The sequence below is a fragment of the Heterodontus francisci genome, chromosome 8 (assembly GCF_036365525.1).
Source record: "Heterodontus francisci isolate sHetFra1 chromosome 8, sHetFra1.hap1, whole genome shotgun sequence".
Lineage (NCBI taxonomy): Eukaryota > Metazoa > Chordata > Chondrichthyes > Heterodontiformes > Heterodontidae > Heterodontus > Heterodontus francisci.
The window spans coordinates 19665595-19689122 of NC_090378.1; the positions used below are offsets into that span (position 1 = coordinate 19665595).

Sequence of the window (23528 nt, forward strand, 5' to 3'; positions counted from 1 at the left end):
TAAGGAGGGATGATATCTTTGAAGATTCCTCAAATGAGGCCATATGGGTAGAACTTAAAAACAAAAAGGGGGCAATCACTTGGTTGAGAGTGTACTACAGGCCTCCAAACAGTCAGGGAGAAATAGAGGAGCAGATACATAGGCAAATCTCAGAGAGGTGTAAAAGTAATAGGGTAATAATAGTAGGGGATTTCAACTTCTCCAATATTAACTGGGATAGTCTTAGTGCAAAAGGCTTAAAGGGGGCGGAATTCTTAAAGTGCATACGGGAGAGCTTTTAGAGCCAGTATGTAGAAAGTCCTATAAGAGAAGGGGCAGTACTGGACCTAATCCTAGGGAATGAAGCCAGACAACTGGTAGAAGTGTCAGTGGGGGAGTATTTCGGGGATAGTGACCATAACTCTGTAAGATTTAAAGTCGTTATGGAAAAGGACAAAGATGGACCAGAAATAAAGGTAATGAATTGGGGGAAGGCCGATTTCAATATGATAAAACAGGATCTGGCCAAAGTGGACTGGGAGCAGCTACTTGTAGGAAAGTCTACATCAGACCAGTGGGAGTCATTCAAAAAGGAAATAGTGAGCGTTCAGGGCCAACATGTTCCCGTAAGGGTGAAGGGTAGGACCAACAATTCCAGGGAACCCTGGATGTCAAGGGATATAGAGGATTGGATAAGAAAAAAAAAGTAGGTTTATGGCAGATTCAGAGTGCTGAAAACAGTGGAGGCCCTAGAGGAGTATATGAAGTGTAGGGGGGGTACTTAAAAAAGTAATTAGGAAAGCAAAGAGGGGACATGAAAAAACACTGGCGGGCAAGATAAAGGAAAATCCCAAGGTGTTTTTTAAGTATATTAAGGGCCAGAGGATAACCAGGGAAAGAGTAGGGCCCATTAGAGACCAAAGTGGCAACCTGTGTGTGGAGCTGGAGGACATAGGTGAGGTTTTAAATGATTAATTTTCATCTGTGTTCACTATGGAGAAGGACGATATAGGTGTAGAGATCAGAGGAGGGATTGTCATATACTTGAACAAATTAGCATTGAAAGGGAGGAAGTATTAGCTATTTTAGTGGGCTTAAAAGTGGATAAATCCCCAGGCCCAGATGAGATGTATCCCAGGTTGTTATGTGAGGCAAGGGAGGAGATAGCTGGTGCTCTGACACAAATTTTCAAATCCTCTCTGACCATAGGAGAAGTGCCAGAGGACTGGAGGACAGCAAATGTGGTACCATTATTCAAGAAGGGTAGCAGGGATAAACCAGGTAATTACAGGCCAGTGAGTGGTACAGTGAGTAACATCAGTGGTAGGGAAACGATTGGAAAAATTTCTGAGGGACAGGATTAATCTCCACTTGGAGAGGCAGGGATTAATCAGGGATAGTCAGCATGGCTTTGTCAGGGGGAGATCATGTCTAACAAACTTGATTGAATTTTTTGAGGAGATGACTCGGTGTGTAGATGAGGGTAAAACAGTTGATGTCGTCTACATGGACTTCATAAGGCTTTTGATAAGGTCCCGTATAGGAAATTGGTTAAGAAGGTAAGAGCCCATGGGATCCAGGGCAATTTTGCAAATTGGATCCAAAATTGTCTTAGTGGCAGAGGCAGAGGGTGATGGTCGAGGGTTGTTTTTTGCAAGTGGAAGCCTGTGACCAGTGGTGTACCAAAGGGATCGGTGCTGGGACCCTTGCTGTTTGTAATGCACATTAATGACTTAGACGTCAATATAGGAGGTATGAACAGTAAGTTCGCAGATGACATGAAAATTGGTGGTGTCGTTAATAGTGAGGAGGAAAGCCTTAGATTACAGGACAATATAGATGGACTGGTAACATGGGCGGAGAAGTGGCAAATGGAGTTTAAGCCTGAGAAGTGTGAGGTGATGCATTTTGGGAGGACTAACAGGGCAAAGGAATATACAATGGATGGTAGGACCCTAGGAAGTACACAAGGTCAGAGGGACCTTGGTGTACTTGTCCAGAGATGACTGAAAGCAGCAGCAGATAGATAAGGTGGCGAGGAAGACATATGGCATACTTGCCTTTATTAGCCGAGGCATAGAATATAAGAGCAGGGAGGTTATGATGGAACTGTATAAAACGCTTGTTAGGCCACAGCTGGAGTACTACGTGCAGTTCTGGTCACCACACTATAGGAAGGATGTAATTGCAGTGGAGAGGGTGCAGAGGAGATTCACCAGGATGTGGCCTGGGCTGGAGCATTTCAGCTATGAAGAGAGGCTGGATAGGCTATGGTTGTTTTCCTTGGAGCAGAGAAGGCTGAGGAGGAACCTGATTGAGGTGTACAAGATCATAGAATAGATAGGAAGAAACTTTTTCCCTTAGCGGAGGGGTCAATAACCAGGGGGCCTAGATTTAAGGTAAAAGGCAGGAGGTTTAAAGGGGATTTGAGGAAAAAAATTTCACCCAGGGGGTGGTTGGAATCTGGAACACACTGCCTGAAGAGGTGGTAGAGGCAGAAACCCTCACAACATTTAAGAAGTATTTAGATGAGCACTTGAAACGCCATAGCATACAAGACTACGGTCCAAGTGCTGGAAAATAGGATTAGAATAGATAGGTGCTTGATGGCCGGTACAGACACGATGGGCTGAAGGGTCTGTTTCTGTGCTGTATAACTCTATTAATCTAAAAGTGATTCCTGCGGGAAAGGGATGTCCTATTATCTTCATCAAAATTAATAGCCATGTGGCTGTAAGTCTAAAAGCTTTTCGGAATGGATTAGACCCCTTAGGCAGAAAGGGATATTATTGCCAATTAAATACAAATTGGTTTGGTGCTTTGTCCCACTGGAAACGATGATGAAATCTAGTTCACTGGCCCACATAGTCCAGGCTTGCATCGTTTGTGGGTTATTAGGACAAAGATTGTTCTCGAGATATTTCCTATCATTATTCCCTGGAAATAATTATCCAGAACACAGAGTGAAAAGTAGAATATCCCCTGCTATGAATCAGGTCGATGTTTCATGTATGTGCCCATTAATGCATGGCCGGACTGGCACTGCCTGGACACAGAACACTCTCTCTGCGCCATCCAGTGAAAGGGACCATGGGGTGGACAAGCAATTTCTGCTAGAACCACCGGGAGGCCACGCCCCCTATTAGTCATCCTGTCTCCCCCCAGGTTCGCATTGGTGACAGGAAGAGAGGGGGTAGTGGGTTTGATGAGGCAGTTGCACAATGCACACAGTAAAGGCAGAGAGAGAGAGAGAGGACGGATTGTGCAAACTCCCCTCCTTTTGAATGCACGCCAAGGACGGGAGGAGGCTGATTTGGCAGCAGGAGCGGTATTTCGCTGCATGTAACAAGGGGAGAGGGTTTGACTCTGCCTCAGAGATAGACTGTAGCACCGTGAAGATACAAGGTAACCAGATGTCTCATTGTAACCGGGGGGGATGTGCCTTCTAGTGCTGTTGCTGAAGGATGCTGGAGATGGAACTAACACTGGGGCAGACGTTATCAGGCAGTGTGAATGAGGAATTCCAAAGCTCGCAATGACCGGCAGCTCCTGCACTCCAGATGAGAAGAGAAAGATCTCAAACATGCAGCCTGACTTCTGCGATCATTCGAATGTTTCTATTACAGAATGAAGATCATGGAAGACTGGGATTTTCTGCTGGCCCGATATGAATAGTTTAAAAAAAAATTTGTAATAAATTCTGAGTGTTTGAGACAGATTTTGGGGGAGCTTGGCTGACATGACATGCTGTGGATTTTCCAACGTGCCTGTTTCATGCTGGAGGGTATCTTTCTCCATGTAAGTAGTGTTTCTTAATACATCGTCTGTCACTTGTTAATGTAATGTCAGGTCTAAGAGAAACGGGAGGGCGGGGGGCTGTAAAATGTGCCAGGACTGCCCCCGATTTCTAACCGTCTGTACCCAGCCTTTGCTAATGTGACAAGACTTCCTCTATATTGCCCAGATTCTTTGTGTTGGGGCGCACTGGGCAATTCAAACGGTTAGAATGTCATCTGTTTTACATCCCATATTTTTGGGGTGGGGGGCGGGGGGAGATGCTTTGGGATATTGATGAAAAATGCAAACAGAAGTTGCATTTGCACTGTCTGTCATTCTGTCTCCTTTCTTTCAGGTCCCAATCGGAGACAATCAGCCTGTTGCCTTTTTCTGTTGCACTGGGTTTCTGCTGCAGCCAACTGGGAGGGTGGGGTTAGCGAGTCTATATATATCTATCCGTTTGTATATGCACGTATGCATATGTGTACGTACTGTATATATGAGCAACGCCAAATATATTGGGCGGAGTTCAAAGCTCTTTAAATTGATTTATAGACGAGATGTGTAGGAGCAGGTAAAACCGAGCGAAGCAAATCAATGTCTAAACACAGGGGTAATTACCATAAAGGAAAACGAGACATAAATGTCGAATGTCGTTATTGCAAGTAGCTGGCGACTGATGTCGTTTGCAAATGGTTCTATGAGCGAGATTAAAGGGGCACCTTATTTTTTTTTCTACAAATTCCTTTTTAATTATAGTTGGGGAAAGAGAAGGCGTCACATTGTCAAGATGATGTCGCCCACCGCTGCCTCATGTTGCATTTTTGATGTAACTGCTGCTGTATCTGTAAGCCAGCCAATCGTGTTTGCCCCAGTGAAGAAGGACTTGCATTTATACAGCTCCTTTCACCACCACAGGGAGTCCCAAAGTGCTTTACAGCCATTGAAGCACGTTTTTAAAGTGCAGTCATTGTTGTAATGTTGGAAGTGTGGCAGCCAATTCGCGAGCAGCCACCTCCCACAAACAGCAATGTGATAATGACCAGATAATCCCTTTCTGTGATGTTAATTGAGGAATAGATATTGGCCAGTACACCATGGATAACTGCTCTTCTTCATGGGATCTTTTACATCCAGCTGAGAGGGCAGACAGGGCCTCGGTTAAATGTCTCATCCAAAAGACAGCACCTCAGACCATGCAGCACTCCGCACCGCACTGGAGCGTCAGCCTTGATTTTTGTGCTTATTTCCTGGAGAGGGTCTTGAACCACGACCTTCTGACTTAGAGCTAATAGTGATACAACTGAGCCAGGGCTGACAGCTCAGCTACCTGAGGTAGCACCTCAGTAGCAAGGGAGGCAGTTAGCATTTGTACTTCACCACAATAGCCCTAATGAACTGAAAATCATCAATACAACTCTGCCTCAGCTTAACTGAAAAATTGTTCATGCAACAGGATAACAGTCTGGATGCACAAACACAGGAAACACCTGTCCAGGGCTTCGAAAACAATTGACTTCACTTCCTAGTGGTACAAAGTATCAAATTCGGTATCACAACATCGGAATGTGTGTGGGGCAACTTTCATTAACATTTCCAGTATTGTTCTTGTCGTCCCTGCTCTGTTCAAGACATGAATTCGGGGAAAGCAGGTCAATATTTTGTGATGCTCATATCAGCTCATATAACAAATGCAAAAAAATTCCCAGGGATTTACACATATTGGCCTGGATTTCCTGTGTATTTGTGCCCAGATACAAGAGCAACTGGGGCACGAATCAAATGCACATTCTAAAACATCATGGATTTCTTAGCGCAAGTGAGTAATGACTGTTAAGTATGATAAGCTCAAATCTTCTTGATCTTTTACAATAGCCTATTGATTCTTCCACCCGTAATAATAGCCTGTCCCCCAAGTTACAGAGATATAGGTATTTCCTGCAATTGCACTTGCTTAGAGGTTCTGTTTAAATTAGGACCAGATTTTCAAACACAAGAAACAATGCAAGTTTGCTGGTGTTTTATATTCCCCAGAGCTTATAGTGGGTGGATTCCTGCCAACGTGATTTGCCCACTGTGCCTGATAATGCAAATGAAACTGCTTCACCAATGTCAAAATTAAATTTAACAACACCCGACAAAAAAAGTGAACATAATCCCCAGACATTAACGTTATCAAACCATGTTCCTGTATCGTTTTTTCACGCTCCTCCTTGATATTTAATAATTAATTTTAAAAGAGAGCCGGACGTTGTCGAGCTCAACAAGCAGGCGAGAACATTTCGCAGCAGTCCCCGAGTTCGAGAGGCTTTTGATAGGCATTTCCTCTAATTAACCTTCAAGAAAGATTTTTTTTTCTCTCCTGTGAGGGAAAATTAATTGAGGAATGCTCAAGCTGCAAGTGCCGCTTGCAAGCAGTGAGTAAATTAATGATGGGTAATTACAAGGCGCAGACTGCTGCTTAAACTGCCAGCAAAAGCCAGCCCACTTAATAAGGTTTAAGTGGTGTCTTGTGATTAGCACCTATGGAAATGGTAAATGGGTCAGTTATTATATGTCCAATATGTCTGGGATAAATACCAACAGTCATAGGTGGCGGGAACTCTTTTGCAATTAAATGAGCATTTTAAAAACATAATTCTCACTGAGACCCACTCTGTATTTTCTGTCTCTTTATATGGAGTAGAGGAACAGGAGTGGGCTATTTAGCTCCTCAACACTGTTCCACCATTCAATGAGATCATGGCTGATCTGTGTTCTAACTCCATATCCTGTCTTTGCCCCTTATCCCTTAATACCTTTTGGTTAACAAAAATCTATCAATCTCTGACTTACAATCAATTGCTATTTGTGGAAGAGAGTCCCAAACTTCTACCACCTTTTGTAGAAGTGTTCCTTAATTTCACCCCTGAAAGGTCTGCCTCTAACTTTTTAACTTGCCCCCTGTCCTAGATTCCCCAACCAGCAGAAATAATTTCTCTCTATCTACTTTATCTTGTTCCCTTAATATTTTGAAAACTTCTATCAAAACACCCCTTAATCTTTTAAATTGCCGGGAGCAGAACCTGAGTTTCTGTAATCTCTCCTTGTAATTTAACTGATATACTCCAGGTATCATTCTGGTAAACCTATGTTGCATTCCCTCCAAGGTCAATAGATCCTTTCTATCTGGTGCCCAGAACTGTTCAAACTGATTTTTATGGCATCAGTATAAGTCGCATGGAAAATTGAAGAGTTTCCCTAATGGCAGCTTCTGAAACCTGCTGTGCCCAATGTGCATGAATGAGACTAAAATAGTTGACATTTTAATTTTCCCACTTAAAGAAAGAATATAAGGTGTTGGTTTTGGCATTTTCCTTGTGTTTGATTGTTTACGGGTATTTATGCACATTTTTACCTTCCGGTGTATTCTAATGAGATTGGCAGGAAGTTTGAACGCAACTTGACACCAGTAGATTGGGCATGATTTTTCAGGTTTCCCCAGTTGCACCCATGAAGGAAATTCTAGGCCATGCTTCATTAAAATCAGGTTTTCTGAACATATTTAGGGGTGATGAGTTAGTGAAAAAAATGATTTTCTTCCAAAATTGAGTGGGAAAAATGAAATTTCTGAATGTTTTCTGAGAAAACAATCAGTTACAGAGAAGCTGGTGCATTGCATTGATTTTTGCAGTCCCAGAGATGTGCATTAATCAAACCTGCAGTCTGCTATGTTTTGTGCTGATGCAATCCTCTGCAAAATAGATGAATTCTTACTTTAAAAAAAAAAGAAAAATAAAGACTTGCATTTATATAGCACCTTTCATGACCACCGGACATCGCAAAGCACTTTACAGCCAATGAAGTACTTTTTTGAAGCGTAGTCACTATTATAATATAGGAAATGTGGCAGCCACTGTGCACACAACAAACAGCAATGTGATGATGACCAGATGTGGAGCAGGCTTGATGGGCTGAATGGCCTACTTTTGCTCCTATGGATAATCTGTTTTGTGATGTTGATTGAGGAATAAATATTGGCCAGGACATGAGGATACCTCACCTGCTCTTCTTTGAAATAGTGCCATGGGATCTTTTACATCCACCTGAGCAAGCAGATGGGGCCTTGGTTTAACATCTCATTTAGAAGATGGCATCTCCGACAGTGCAGTACTCCCTTAATACTGCACTGGAGTGTCAATCTTGATTTTTGTGTTTAAGCCCTGGAGTGGGATTTGAACCTGAAACCTTCTAACTCAGAGGTAACTGAGCCACAGCTGATAATAGAAGATACATCATCCTCTGATGTAAGTAAGAAGAAACATCTTGCATATGTATCAGATGAGACGATAAAACCAAGGCCCCCTTTGCCCTCTCAGGTAGACATGAAAGATCCCATGGCACTATTCGAACAGCAGGAGAGCTCTCCTCAACCAACATCACTGAAAAAACAGGTTATCTGATCATTATCTCATTGCTGTTTGTGGGAGCTTGCTGTGCACAAATTGGCTGTCACGTTTCCTACATTACAATAGTGCCTTCACTTTGAGAGTACTTCATTGGCTGTAAAGTGCTTTGTTAGGTCCTGAGGTCATGAAAGGCACAAGGCTATTATTTTTTCTCTTTAAATAGCATTTTCATGCCCTTAGGATGTCCCAAAGTGTTTTACACTCAAGAAATTACTTTTGCAGTCATTGTTGTTTTGTAGGCAAATATGGGAGTCAATTTGTATATGTCAAGGTCCCACTAACAGCATTGTTGATTAAGGGATACATTTTGAGCAGGACAATGGATTAATTGCCCTGCTCCTTTTCGAAATAATACAATCAGATCTGTTCCAGCCAGTGTTGGCCTTGGTTTAATGCTTCACACAAAAGACACCACCCTCAGAACTGCACCGAATTTAATTTTAAGTAAGATCATTTTGATTTCTGTCTTGCAGTGGGTTCAGCCTCCAGATTTGGGGCCATTATCATGCTGTTTCTGAGGTTGAGGACTGAATCTTTTTTTTTGATCGTTAACTCCAAGAAATGGATGCTGCATCATTAAGAATTGTACTGATTGCTGGAAATTGAGCTGAGTCACAGGGTGAGGGTGAGTCATTGTCTTCCCTTAGCCCAGAGTATTCCTTTAAAAAGTACTTACATTGACATTTTCATCTCATCAGTACAGTTTTGACTTGGCAGTATAACCTGGGCAGTAGAACCTGCCATGGCACTCAAGCAGTCTAATATATCAGGAGGGAGGTCTCATTTGGGTTTCATAGTGACTGCAGTATAAATCTATTCCAATATGAAGCTCACATTTCAAAAGTGTCCAGGACGTCTTTGGACTCTCTGGTAACTTTTAACGCTTAAAATTAGGAGAAAGACGGCACTACAAATGAGCTAACAAGGGAGTGGTGAACTGTGGAGTGCATCAAAATACAGGTGTGCTGAGCTGCTATGCCATGGCTGAATGGCCCCAAGGTGTGTCCAGGATACATCTAAGCCACTGAAACTACCCAGGTTTACAGCATGGAGCACTGGTGAACCCGCATATTGTTCGAGCTGTTTGGAAAAAATCCTAGCCACAGTGGCCAGTCTCAAAGTGAACCTCCCTGTCAGTGAACCTGGGGTTGGCTGGTCAGTCATCAGCAGTGCTCGACACTACTGTGGATCTCCCTGGCCCTGGTGTTGATTACTGGGTCTACAATAGAGGATGGACTTGGTTTCAATATCCTATCAGTGGCCATGTCACCTTGGTGCTAACTCGCCCAAAGTCACCTGCTTATCTTGTCAACAAATTTGTTTGACAATTTGAGCTCTTACGAACAGGCACTAGGAACTCTTCCCATGTGAGATGCATAATCCACCATAAAAAGTGTGAACATGTTGCCACTGTCAGTGCTGTTCATGACAAGGCCACAACTAAATCCCACCAAACAGTGGTACCAAAGGTGAAGTGGGTGGGGTGGGAAGGGAATAATAAGAGGATTTAAACAATGCAGGCTTTGTAATGGCATTGATCCTGCTATGTGTTTTGTTGCAATTGTCTGGGAAGAACTTGTGGTAGCAAGTCCCCAGATATAGAGAGAGATCCTGCCATGATGGTAGTGGGGGGAGGAGATGAGACACATACACAAATAAAAGGATGAGTAAATTCAGGACACTCTCTAGCAGACAGTGATAGGTTGGCATTGGAAGGGGTCTGCCAGAAAATTTCCTGGCCAACTCTTTTTGGCTGGGGAATAATGCAGTCTCCGGAGAATTAGTGACAATGAAAAAAAGTTGACTTCAAATGAGGGGACAGGGTTAAGAATACTTATTTCAGAGGAGCTGCCATGTTTGCATTCAGTTTTTTGATTTTTTTTTGTAGGGCTGTTTAACTTCTGGGACCTGGCCAGGAGAGGGCTGGGGGCTGGTGGTGAAACCCCTCCAACTGAAAATCTTTATCTGCTAGTTTTAAGGAACTGATGAGAAATGTATTTGGGCAAGATCAACCCAAACCCAAATAAGCCACAATTCAGCATTGGACCATAGGAGCATGAGTAGGCCATTCAGCCCATCGTGCCTGCTCTGCCATTCAAGTAGATCATGGCTGATCATCTACCTCAATGCCACTTTCCTGCGCTATCTCCATATCCCTTGATGTCAATAGTCTCCAGAAATCTATTGATTTCTGTCTTGAACATGCTCAGTGATTGAGCTTCCACAGCCCTCTGGGGTACAGGATTCCAAAGATTCACCACCCTCTGAGTGAAGAAATTCCTCTTCATCCCCGTCTTAAATGGCCTACCCGTTATTCTGAGATTATGTCGCTGGTTCTAGACTCACCAGCCAGGGGAAACATCCTGTCTACATCCAACCTGTCACACACTGTAAGAATTTTCTAAGTTTCAATGAGGTCACCTATCATTCTTCGAAACTCTAGAGAATACAGGCTCAGTTTCCTCAATCTCTCCTCATAAGACAATCCTGCCATCCCAGGAAATTAGTCTGGTGAACCTCCGTTGCACTCCCTCTATGGCAAGTTTATCCTTCCTTAGATAAGGACACCAAAACTGTACACAATGCTCCAGATGTGGTCTCACCAAGGCTCCATACAGTTGCAGCAAGACTTCTTTACTCCTGTACTCAAATCTCCTTGCAATGAAGGCTAACATACCATTTATCTTCCTTATTGATTGTTGTACCTGCATGCTAGCTTTTAGTGACTCGTGAACAAGTTGGTCTACTGTACCTAAAGTCCCTAGGTTGTTGATCCAGGAAATGAAAATAATAAATAAACTAGAGCCACGTTCTAATAATTAAGAAATCTTGGTGGAACATTACACAGAGAGCTTTCTTCTGCATCTTCCCAGGGAGTGCCTGGGGCACAGACTGTTCCAAAAAAGAATGGCGATGTTTCAGTCCAACGAACTGAAGCACTGAAGTTATTTTGTAAAATGAACAGCAAAGGGCAAAAGGACACCATCTGGTTAGCTCAATGGGTAAAGACACTTATGTATTGTAGTGCTAGTCCATGTGCATCAATCAACAACCCAGGTTCAATTGCTGGCCTGGGAAATGATAGGAACTCTATTTAGCTTCAATGTCCTTAGCTACGGATAGAGGGGAAATTAAATTAACCAGGTTTCCACTCCTGATCAATACTGAGTTGCCTTTTTGGAAAGTATACATGTCAGGTAAGGACAGGATTAGGCCTACCTGTGATGCGTCCATGATGAGTTTCTAATGCAAAGGAAGGCTAGCCTTGAGTTGTATCAAGAATTAATTAAGTCAGCTGTATAAGAGAGCTGCTGTCAAATCTGAATCTTACTCTTTCGCTCTCTGGGCATAAGTAAGTATTGCAGATGCTGGACTTGTGAAATAAAAACAGAAACTGCTCCCCGGGTCAGGCAGCATTGTGGAGAGGGAAATGAGAGTTAATGTTTCAGGTCAATGACCTTTCATCAAATGTGGAAGATGTTAGAGATGAGCAGCTTTTAAGCAGGTGCAAAGCCAGGGAAAAGGGGAGCAGGAAAAGGACCATAAGGAAAGGTTTGTGGTACTGTGGAGGAGGGTAAGAGTGTTGGGGTGATGGTGCGAGGCAACTCCTTAGTACTTTAGTTTGGAGACTCTTGAGCATTGTGACTGGTTCCTGTACGTCAGCAGACACTGCGCTGAGTTCAAAGAAAAAATATTCTTTCCTAAACAGTTCATGTCAAGCTTCATACCCTGTGCAGCCAACAGGGAGGGCAGATAACTCACCCCCAGGTCTCTGATATTACTGTTCTAATTTTACTTCCCCTTCTCAACATCTTTGCGTGACAGCGTGATTGAGATTAAAAATGAATACAAGAAGAATCCCACTATTCCCTTGTTCCTCACACCAGGGCACTGTGTACATTATCAACACTCATTGCTAGTCTAACTTGGTTTGCCTAAATATTTGAAAGCAAAAGGGAAGAAAATCAGAAATTGGCAACTTATTCTAGCAAAGGGTGATAGTCATGAAATAGATTATCAGTGGGATAAAGAAAGAAAGTCTTGCATTTATATGGTGCCTTTCATGACCACCAGACATCCTAAAGCACTATACAGCCAATGAAGTACTTTTGAAGTGTAGTCACTGTCGTAATGTATAAAAAGCGGCAGCCAGTATGTGCATAGCAAGCTCCCAGAACCAGCAGTGTGATAATGACCAAATAATTTTTTTTTGTGTTGTTAATTGAGGGATAAATATTGGCCTGGACACTGGGGATAACTCCCCTCCTCTTCTTCAAAATAGTGTCATGGGATCTTTCACCTGAGAGGACCACAGTTTAATATCACATCTGAACAAAGGCATCTCCAACAGCACAGCACTCCCTCAGTACTGCATTGGAATATCAGCCTGGATTTTTATACTCAAGCCCTAGAGTAGAACTTGAATCCAAAACCTTCTAACTCAGAGGCAAGTGCATTATCAACTGAGCTACAGTAACACAATAGCAAAGAGTTCCTGTTAATGATGCGGATTCTGGGCTAAAAACTAAAAATGCTGGAGGAGGCAGCGGTCAGGAAAGGCTGCCACACCAGCTCCAACTAACCAACTGGAGGGGTTTCCTCTCCGATCTGCAGGGCCTGCCACCTTTCCCCTCTAAAATATTTCATTATTTTTACACCATGTTAAGGCACTCTCAATCTCTGACCTGCCTCAGCAGCGCTCAACTCTCCCACTGGGGCTGTCAAGACTCTAGAGCTGCCGGCAGCATCGGGAGCCCACCCACCATCCTTAATAGGATGGCTAGTGCGGAGTCAGCCAATCGGAAGGCTGCCTCTGGGAAAATAGGTCTGGCTGCTGGCAAGTGCAGGCTCAGGACCCCCATTTTGTCCCAAAGCCTGCAGGAAAATCCTGCCCTATGTTACTATTTTACTTTGTATAAGCACAGATTGAGTTAATAATTGAATGCCAGCATGCATTTGCTAGAGGCAAATTGTGTTTGACTAACATGATTTGAGTTCTTTGATGAAGTGATGGAGAGAGTTGATAAAGGTAGTGCAGTTGATTTCGTGTGTATGGATTTTCAAAAGACGTTCGACAAAGTCCCACATAATATACATGTTAGGAAAATTAAAGCCACTGGGATTAAAGGAACAGTGGCAGCATGGATACAACATTGGCTGCAGGACAGAAAGCAGAGAGTAGTGGTGAACGGCTGTTTTACAGACTGAAGGAAAGTTGACAGTGTGATCCCTAGCGGTCAGTATTGGGACCACAGTTCCTTTGATATATAATGACCTGGACTTAGGTATATAAGTTTGTAGGTGACTTCCTAAAAAAAAAAGACTTCAGGAGGACACAAGCAGACTGGTGAAGTGGGCAGATCCATGGCAAATGCAATTTAATGCAGACAAGTGCTAAGTGATTCAATTTGGTAGGAAGAATGAGGAGAGGCCATAAAAACTAAATGGTGCAATTACAAAGGGGGTGCAGGGACAGAGAGACCTGGGAGTATACACAAGTCTTTGAAGGTGGCTGGACAAATTGAGAAAGCTGTTATGAAAAGCTGTGGGATCCTTGGTTTTATTAATAGAGGAACTGAGTACACAAGCAAAGAAGTTATGCTAAACCTTTATAACGAACCAGTTAGGCTCAAGCTGGAGCATTGGAGCCAATTCTGGGCACCACACTTTAGCAAGGATGTCAAGGTCTTAAAGAGGGTGAAAAGGTGATTGACTAGAATGGTACGAGGGATGAAAGACTTCAGTTAGGTAGAGAGAATAGAGAAGCTGGGATTGTTCTCCTTACAGCAGAGAAGGTTAATGGGAGATTGGATTGAGATGTTCAAACTCATGAACAATTAGCAAAAGAACTAGAGGCAACATAAGGGGGGAAAAATGACATAACTAGTTGCTTTGATCCGGAATGCAGCACCTAAAAGGGTGGTGGAAACAAATTGAATAAGAACTTTCAAAAAAGAATTGGATTTAAACTTGAAAAAATTGCCAGGCTTTGGGGAAAGCGGAGGGAAGTGGGGCTAATTTGATAGCCCTTTGAAAGAGCCGACACAGGTGCAGTGGGCCAAATGGCCTCCTTCCCATGCTGCGTTATTCTATGATTATGTATGATTGTGCAAAAATTAGATCAGATCAGAACTATTCTGAGCATCAGCTGCGTTTATGAAATGCTTTTCGGTCTGAACTATATTTGAGCCAAGAAGAGGTCTGTTAAAATGTGAGTTAGATTTTTATTGCACTGTTTATTTTTCCATTGCTCCAGCAGCTTTACAAGAAGTTTGCCCTTTTGTGTTTTGCAGGTTTTGATAAGTCTAGAGAGCTAGAAAAAGCAGATTTATAGAATTAAACATCATCTCTTTGTGGCCTCTGTTGCAAGAAGCAATACTTCCTCTGTAGGTAAGTGTAAAACATATATAGTATACAGACTGGGGTTAGTAAGGCTGGAGTCTGGAGAGAGGCTTGTTGGTGCTGTTGTTTATGAACTTGCCTTTCTCCACAGGGGTTAGAGTTCAAATAAAGCCCAGGCTGGATGAAAGCCAACTTCAGGCACACTTTATGAAATAAGTTCCAACAGCCTCAAACCACAGTAGAGGAAGCTTTACTCTGCACCCAACCATCTCATGCTTGGTTTTGGGAATGTTTTATGCTGACACTGGCTGCCTGAAATGGAAAGTAATTTCCTCCGACTGACTTAGTATTCAAAAAAAAAATGCTGAATCAGTTATGCCTTGTGCCTAAACTGACAAGTTTCCAATTAAGACTTTTCCTTGGATACATTTTCTGAATCCAAATTAACTAATAGTTCAAGCATTTATTTTATTTATTTTCTTTTTGGCAGATTGGAAACCATTTGCTCCTAATCGCTAGATGTCGGTCCCACGTGCGTACTTGTGCCTCTGTTTCGTTGTGCATGCTACAATTCCTGAGATCTTTTAAAAGGGAGGAACAGCACTCTGATTTGATGTCTGCAAAACACAAATACTGAAATTCCTTGACCTTTAATCAGGAATGTTTATGAGTGGAAGTGGTGGGAACAAAAACCACTGAGGAAAAGCTATTACTGCTTTGTTCTGCCAACAGTGGGATAAATGTGGGGTGTATGATGCTGAGAATAGCAGACTAAGAACATCCCAGAGGAATCTGGTCTGTGCTAAGTTTGCTAAATTCAGCCTTGATGGGGTTCTGGGGGTGTTGGGTTGTTGGGGTGGAACAAGAGGTTCAATAATCTGTGTTCTTGAACAATAGGAAGATGATAAAACTTTCCTGGATCCCTGTTTCTGACTATAATTCAGTGATGCCTGGAGTGTGCATGTTTATGTGTCCTTTGGTTGGAGGGTGAGTACAGCCTCAGCTTTGGCTATAGTGCTCACTAGACTCAAATATCCTTCTGACACACATTGTCCAGGATCACAGTTCTCAAGAGACTACCAACACTGTTTGAAGCATATTCCAGCATGAGACATCACATTCAGGAAAGTGAGCTACAAAAATGGAGTTAAATAATCCAAAGCCAGGTATCGTGTTGGTGGATTAATGCACCATGCCGCACCGACACAAGCCATGTACCGGTTCTCGTGAATGAGGTTCGCCTTTCTCCTGCAACTCTAATAACGATGCTCTTGGTAAAGAACGTCCTTCCATCGTTCCCTTCTCTACCGATATGAACAATATCAGAATTTGACCCTGCCAGCTCCCTCCAGATAATTCGCGCTCTGGCTTCCAAAAAGAGCTCTGGTCCTGAAAGGAATGTTCCCATATACTCAAGAAGTGTGCTCCTGAACACAATCTCTCATCTTCAGTCCACCTGGTCTTCTGCTTGGAATTTTGCAGGTGCTCACTGAGAACAACAGTCCTTCTTAGCTTATCATTATTACATACCACCCTTACACTGGTACTTTCTATGGAAGCTGCTGCTAACTCTCCAGTTATTCATCACCTTGAAGGTTCTGGTCTATTTCATAATCATCAGTATGAGTTATGTCTTGGACTTCCTACTTATGATCTTGTTAACAATGTTACACACCTATGGAAAGCTGCTCTTAATTATGTCCATGAATCATCTGTTTTTCCCTTGGACATTTGTAAAGTATCTGACGGGGTCGGGCACCATGCACCGCTGAACAAATTACCATTGAATAGTCTCTCACCAATGTTCATAGTTATCTAATTTCCTCTGATATTACTCCATCTGTGCTGTATTTGATGGAAACCTGGTTCATATTTCAGGGGTTTCTCTGCCACTCTGCTCCTTCCTCATGTCAATGATCTCCTCCACTCAACATCCAACTCAGTCTGCTCGTCTGCTGATGATTCAATTCTACAATGCATCAGCTTCCTTCAGAACTCATGCTGTCACATGCTTATAAATTCTGTTTCTCTCAGTGCATTGGCTGAATCAGTATAGCTACTCCATGACCTGTAATGGGACAATGAGGGCGGCACAGTGGCGCAGTTGTTAGCACCACAGCCTCACAGCTGCAGCAACCCGGGTTCAATTCTGGGTACTGCCTGTGTGGAGTTTGCAAATTCTCCCTGTGACCGCGTGGGTTTCCGCCGGGTGCTCCAGTTTCCTCCCACAGCCAAAGACTTGCAGGTTGATAGGTAAATTGGCCATTGTAAATTGCCCCTAGTGCAGGTAGGTAGCAGGGGAATATGGGGTTAATGTAGGATTAGTATAAATGAGTGGCACAAACTCAGTGGGCCGAAGGGCCTGTTTCAGTGCTGTATCTCTAAAAAAAAAATGAAAATCTTCTTTCTTTTGAATCCTCCTAAGGCACAGGGTCTTCGAGTCTCTTAAGACTAACCAGCAGCTACTAGCTCTGATTCTGATGGCTCCATCAGTTCTTCATCTATTGCCGTACTATCTCCTTAGACCACAGTTGGAACTCTTAGATTTTTCCCGTTATTAAAGCTGCTTCCAAGATGTTTGTTTTCTTCTTTTTTGTCAAATGTATCATCATTAATTCCAGTCTGTCCATTGAGCCCATCATCCAAGAGGTATCTGCTGTTTTTATGTCAGAAGAGACCCTCCCAATATCTTTCTTATAAACCTAGGTAAGATACAAGAAAAAGCTCACCACAACCTTCTTCTCTTGTATCATTGCTACAGGAAAATGCTGCCACCAACTTTCATTTTTGGTTCTTTTAAGCTGCACGTATGCCATCCTAAATGCTATTCCTCTTCCCTACATCCTACAGTTCAATTGCCATGTTCAGTCCTTCCTCCTTCTTACATCCTTCAGGCTTTCAAAATCTATACTTAACACCATCTAGTCATTGCTTCTGATTTGCCTCATCTGTTTTACTGCTTTCAGCATTGGCAGTCAATTTGAAATAAGTTGTACCATTGAGTAGATGTACAGAATGGGAGCCAACTGGCAGAGAGAGATGGGAAAATCAGAAATCTAAAAAGCAACACGAATAAACAAATATAGAAAATAATATCCTGTTCTCTGTCAAAAAAGATGAAGCATTAAGTTCCAGAATGGAGAGTAAAAGAGGAATTGTGTAGTGTAGTGAGTTCGACAGGAGTCTTTAATCCCCGAGACCTGGCTTATAGACAAACTAATAACTAATGCTTGCTCTGTCTGCTGGCTGTAAGGATCCTACATGAAATTAGTCTGGGCAGTTTTGATCCATTTCTTATTTGGTTTAGACACACCATAAACAAACCACTGATGTGGAACGAATTGTATGAAGTTGGTAAGCATATTCAGAGAGCCCCAGGATGGCTAGTGAGGGAAATGGAGAAATGTCACACAGCAGCAGACTCAGGCTTCAGAGAAGCCGCATCCTCACCTTTGTCAAACCTCGATAAGGTTACCACAATTGAATTTTAATTAAAGATCTCCTTTTAACTGTTAGTTTAATCCAAGCAGCAAAAGAAGCATAAATTAAAATCAGTTTGCCCATGTAGAAACTAAGTTGGTTGTTTATTTTACCATAACACGCAAAAAAAAATAAATTAAAGTGGGGTTACTTTTGATGAACCAGTGCCGGTAAACTGTGAAATTCTCAAATTGCAACTTTCCAAGATTAAAGAAAGAACTTGCTTTGATATAATACCTTTTACATCCTACTCACACTGGGAATCACTTCACAATCAATCAAGTACTTTTGAAGTGTAGTTACTGTTGTAAAGCATTAACTTTCACTTTAACCCTGTCTGTACCAAATTATAACCTGCTGAAATCATTTTTAGCAGCTGGTCACATATTAAAACTTCAGCTGAAGAGGTGGAGGGACTGGTTTTTACACTAGAATACATTTTACATGGCAGATAGTCGGTATGGGATGAGACAGCAGTATCGTACTGTAGATGAAATTTCCAGATGACAAAGAGCAACCGTCCGAGTATAAATGAGACGGGCATCTTCCAGACAGCACTCTTAGTACTGAACAACACAACTAGCTTTCAACTCAATGATTAAGTGTGGTTGCTTGCGGTTGTAAGACTTTCACTTAACAACTAACAAGTATGGATTCTCTTATGATTATACAGATTTTCAGTGTTTTAACAAGAAAATTATCTTATTTTAACAGGAACTATGATTCCAGTCACAGAGTTTAAGCAGTTTACTGACCATCAGCCTGCATTTAGAGTACTGAAACCGTGGTGGGATGTTTTTACCGACTACATCGCCATCGCTATGTTGATGATTGGTGTGTTTGGATGCACATTACAGGTATGTGTATGAAGACCCTGGAGTTAATCACCTATTTGTTTGAGTTTCACAAACCAGGGGCCATTTTTCGTGTCGCCATCTCCCTGTTTGTTAACAGGTCAAAAATAAAGTGACAGGTAATGGACCAGACCAAATTACTGGACCTGCCTAATTGCCACACAAGTCAGGAGGCAGTCATTTCCAGCAAAAGTTAAAGGGAAACTCAATGAGGGAGGGAGAACTGGATGGAGATTTGGCAGACCTTTTCCTGGCAGTTGCGAGGTGTGTATTGAGCCTTAAAGGGTTCTAAATTGAATGTATTTGCTACTACAAGTTCTTCCCAACAGTTAAAGCTCTCCCTTTAAGACGCTGCTCTGGGCCCATCACATTTGGCTGCCGCAATATTGGGGGAACGCATTTCCTGCCAGCAACTGGCCAAGTACATAATAATGAGGGAAAATGGATTGGGTCCCACACTGACTCCTCCCAGTTCCTGCTGCCTACGCTTGAACAATGTTCAAAGCAAAAATCGACACATGAAGTTTCGGAGGCACTGGCCACAATTTTTCAGTCTTCTTTCGACTCAGGGGTGGTGCCAGAGAACTGGAGAACCTAAAATTTTACTCCCTTGTTCAAAAAAGGGTGTGAAGATAAACCCAGCATCTACAGGCCAGTCAGTTTAACTTCGGTGGTGCTTCTATTACAAATTGAGGGGTCTGGACAGAGTAGATAGGGAAAAACTGTTCCCATTGGTGGAAGGATTTAGAACAAGGGGGCACAGTTTTAAGGTAATTGGCAAAAGAAGCAATGGTGACAATGATGAAAAACTTTTTCAGGCATGAGTGGTTAGGATCTGGAATGCACAGCCTGAGAGTGTGGTGGAGGCAGGTTCAATCGAGGCATTCAAGAGGGAATTGGATTGTTATTTGAAAAGGAAGAATGTGCAGGGCTACGGGGAGAAGGTGGGGGAGAGGCACTGGGTGAGTTGCTCTTGCAGAGAGCTGGCATGGATGCAACGGGCTGAATGGCCTTCTATACTGTAACCATTTTATGATTCTATGTCATCTAATTCCGATAGTAGCACAGATACCAGCAATACTGGAGAAGTTGGGTAGGCGGTGGCGTAGTGGTATTATCACTGGACTAGTAACCTAGAGACCCAGGGTATTTCTCTGGGGACATGGGTTCGAATCCCACCACAGCAGAAGGTGGAATTTGAATTTAATTAATAAATCTGGAATTAAAAGCTAGTCGAATGATGGCCATGAAACCATTGTCGATTGTTGTAAAAACCCATCTGGTTCACGAAAGTCCTTTAGGGAAGGAAATCTGCTGTCCTTACCTGGTCTGGCCTACATGTGACTCCAGACCCACAGCAATGTGGTTAACTCTTACATGCCCTCTGAAATGGCCTAGCAAGCCACTCAGTTGTACCTAACCGCTACGAAGTTAGGAAAAAGGAATGAAACTGGACGGACCATCTGGATCGACCTAGGCACCGGAAACAACAACGGCAAACCCAGCCCTGTCGACCCTGCAAAGTCCTCCTGACTAACATCTGGGGGCTTATGCCAAAGTTGGGAGAGCTGTCCCACAGACTAGTCAAGCAACAGCCTGACATAGTCATACTCACAGAAGCATACCTTACAGACACTGCAATCAATATCCCTGGATATATCCTGTCCCACTGGCAGGACAGACCCACCAGAGGTGGTGGCACAGTGGTATACAGTGGGGAGGGAGTTGCCCTGGGAGTCCTCAACATCGACTCTGGACCCCATGAAGTCTCATGGCATCAGGTCAAACATGGGCAAGGTAACCTCCTGCTGATTACCACCTACCGCCCTCCCTCAGCTGATGACTCAGTACTCCTCCATGTTGAACAGCACTTGGAGGAAGCACTGAGAGTGGCAAGGGCACAAAATGTACTCTGGGTGGGGAACTTCAATGTCCATCACCAAGAGTGGCTCGGTAGCACCACTACTGACCGAACTGGCCGAGTCCTAAAGGACATAGCTGCTAGACTGGGTCTGCGGCAGGTGGTGGGGGAACCAACACGAGGGAAAAATATACTTGGCCTCGTCCTCACCAATCCGCCTGCTGCAGATGCTTCTGTCCATGACTGTATTGGTATGAGTGACCACTGCACAGTCCTTGTGGAGACGAAGTCCCGCCTTCACATTGAGGATACCATCCATCGTGTTGTGTGGCACTATCACCGTGCTAAATGGGATAGATTTCGAACAGACCTAGCAGTGCAAAACTGGGCATCCATGAGGCGCGGTGGGCCATCAGCAGCAGCAGAATTGTACTCAACCACAATCTGTAACGTCATGACCCGGCATATCCCCCACTCTACCATTACCATCAAGCCAGGAGACCAACTCTGGTTCAATGACGAGTGCAGGAGGGCATGCCAGGAGCAGCACCAGGCATGCCTCAAAATGAGGTGTCAACCTGGTGAAGCTACAACCCAGGACTATCTGTGTGCCAAACTGCGTAAGCAGCATGCGATAGACAAAGCTAAGCGATCCCACAATCAACGGTTCAGATCTAAGTTCTGCAGTCCTGCCACATCCAGCCATGAATGGTGGTGGACAAGTAAACACATCAGGGAGCCCAGCACATCAGTGCGAAAGATAAGGCTGAAGCATTTGTAACAATCTTCAGCCAGAAGTGCCGAGTTGATAATCCATCTCGGCCTCCTCCTGAAGTCCCCAGCATCACAGATGCCAGACTTCAGCCAATTCGATTCACTCCGTGTGATATCAAAAAACGACTGAAGGCACTGGATACTGCAAAAGCTATGGGCCCTGACAATATTCTGGCAATAGTACTGACAACCTGTGCTCCAGAACTTGCTGAGCCCCTAGCCAAGCTGTTCCAGTACAGCTACAACACTGGCATCTACCCGGCTATGTGGAAAATTGCCCAGGTATGCCCTGTACACAAAAAGCAGGACAAATCCAACCCGGTCAATTACCGCCCCATCAGTCTACTCTCTATCATCAGTAAAGTGATTGAAGGTGTCATCAACAGTGCCATCAAGCGGCACTTGCTTAGCAATAACCTGCTCAGTGACGCTTAGTTTGCGTTCCGCCAGGGCCACTCAGCTTCTGACCTCATTACAGCCTTGGTTCAAACATGGACAAAAGGGCTGAACTCAAAAGGTGAGGTGAGAGTGACTGCCCTTAACATCAAGGCAGCATTTGACTGAGTATGGCATCAAGGAGCCCGAGCAAAACTGAGGTCAATGGGAATCAGGGGAAAAACTCTCTGCTGGCTGGAGTCATACCTAGCGCAAAGGAAGATGGTTGTGGTTGTTGGAGGTAAATCATCTCAGCTCCAGGGCATCACTGCAGGAGTTCCTCAGGGTAGTGTACTGGGCCCAACCATCTTCAGCTGCTTCATCAATGACCTTCCTTCAATCATAAGGTCAGAAGTAGGGATGTTCGCGGATGATTGCACAATGTTCAGCACCATTCGTGACTCCTCGGATACTGAAGCAGTCCGTGTAGAAATGCAGCAAGACCTGGACAATATCCAGGCTTGGGCTGATAAGAGGCAAGTAAAATTCGCGCCACACAAGTGCCAGGCAATGACCATCTCCAACAAGAGAGAATCTAACCATCTCCCCTTGACATTCAACAGCATTACCATCGCTGATTCCCCCACTATCAACATCCTAGGGGCTACCATTGACCAGAAACTGAACTGGACTAGCCATATAAATACCGTGGCTACAAGAGCAGGTGAGAGGCTAGGAATCCTGAGGCGAGTAACTCACCTCCTGACTCCCCAAAGCCTGTCCACCATCCACAAGGCACAAGTCAGGAGTGTGCTGGAATACTCTCCACTTGCCTGGATGGGTGCAGCTCCAACAACACTTAGGAAGCGACACCATCCAGGACAAAGCAGCCCGCTTGATGGGCACCCGATCTACAAACATTCACTCCCTCCACCACCGACGCACAGTGGCAGCAGTGTGTACCATCTACAAGATGCACTGCAGCAATGCACCAAGGCTCCTTAGACAGCACCTTCCAAACCCACGACCTCTACCACCTAGAAGGACAAGGGCAGCAAATACATGGGAAGACTACCACCTGCAATTTCGCCTCCAAGTCACACACCATCCTGACTTGGAACTGTATCGCTGTTCCTTCACTGTCGCTGGGTCAAAATCCTGGAACTCCCTCCCAAACAGCACTGTGGGTGTACCTACCGCAAATGGACTGCAGCGATTCAAGAAGGCAGCTCACCACCACCTTCTCGAGGGCAATTAGGGATGGGCAATAAATGCTGGCCTGGCCAGCATCGCCCACATCCCATGAATGAATTTTAAAAAAATATGGCTGCTGGTGTAGCTTGACAATGACAGCATAGCAGAGGGGATCATAGGAACTAGAAGCATCTAAAATCTTCCGGCCTTTGAGAAGCTTTATCTGACTCCTCCTCACCTCAATAAAATAAAAAAAAATAGGCCCTGCACTATTGTAGCATCTTGGATTTCCCTTTATTGCCTGAGAAGAATCTAATTAGTTTATAACATACCTTGTGGCACTTTTTGACTCCACATTTACATGACATTTGGCCGAAGGCCTTGATAATATGAACTCTTCTCAAGGAGAAGTGTTTTGGTCTTGACGCTGTTATTGTGGCTTTG

The 23528-nt window shown here is 43.7% G+C and overlaps 1 protein-coding gene across 18 annotated transcripts in view; it reads left to right on the forward strand.

Annotated features, from left to right (window-relative positions):
* lrrc8c (leucine rich repeat containing 8 VRAC subunit C) overlaps window positions 1-23528 on the forward strand; it is a 63926-nt gene that overhangs the window by 9190 nt on the left and 31208 nt on the right. For 2 of the 18 annotated variants that reach the window (XR_010975476.1, XM_068036725.1), the window contains exons 1-4: window positions 3193-3777; window positions 14498-14594; window positions 15037-16141; window positions 18741-18883. Coding sequence is in view for 16 of the 18 variants with exons in the window: in XM_068036725.1 (XP_067892826.1) it covers window positions 16099-16141; window positions 18741-18883 (186 nt within the window). In the remaining 2 variants the exon portion in view is untranslated. The other 16 variants (XM_068036731.1, XM_068036732.1, XM_068036726.1 and 13 more) reach the window with 15 other exon arrangements.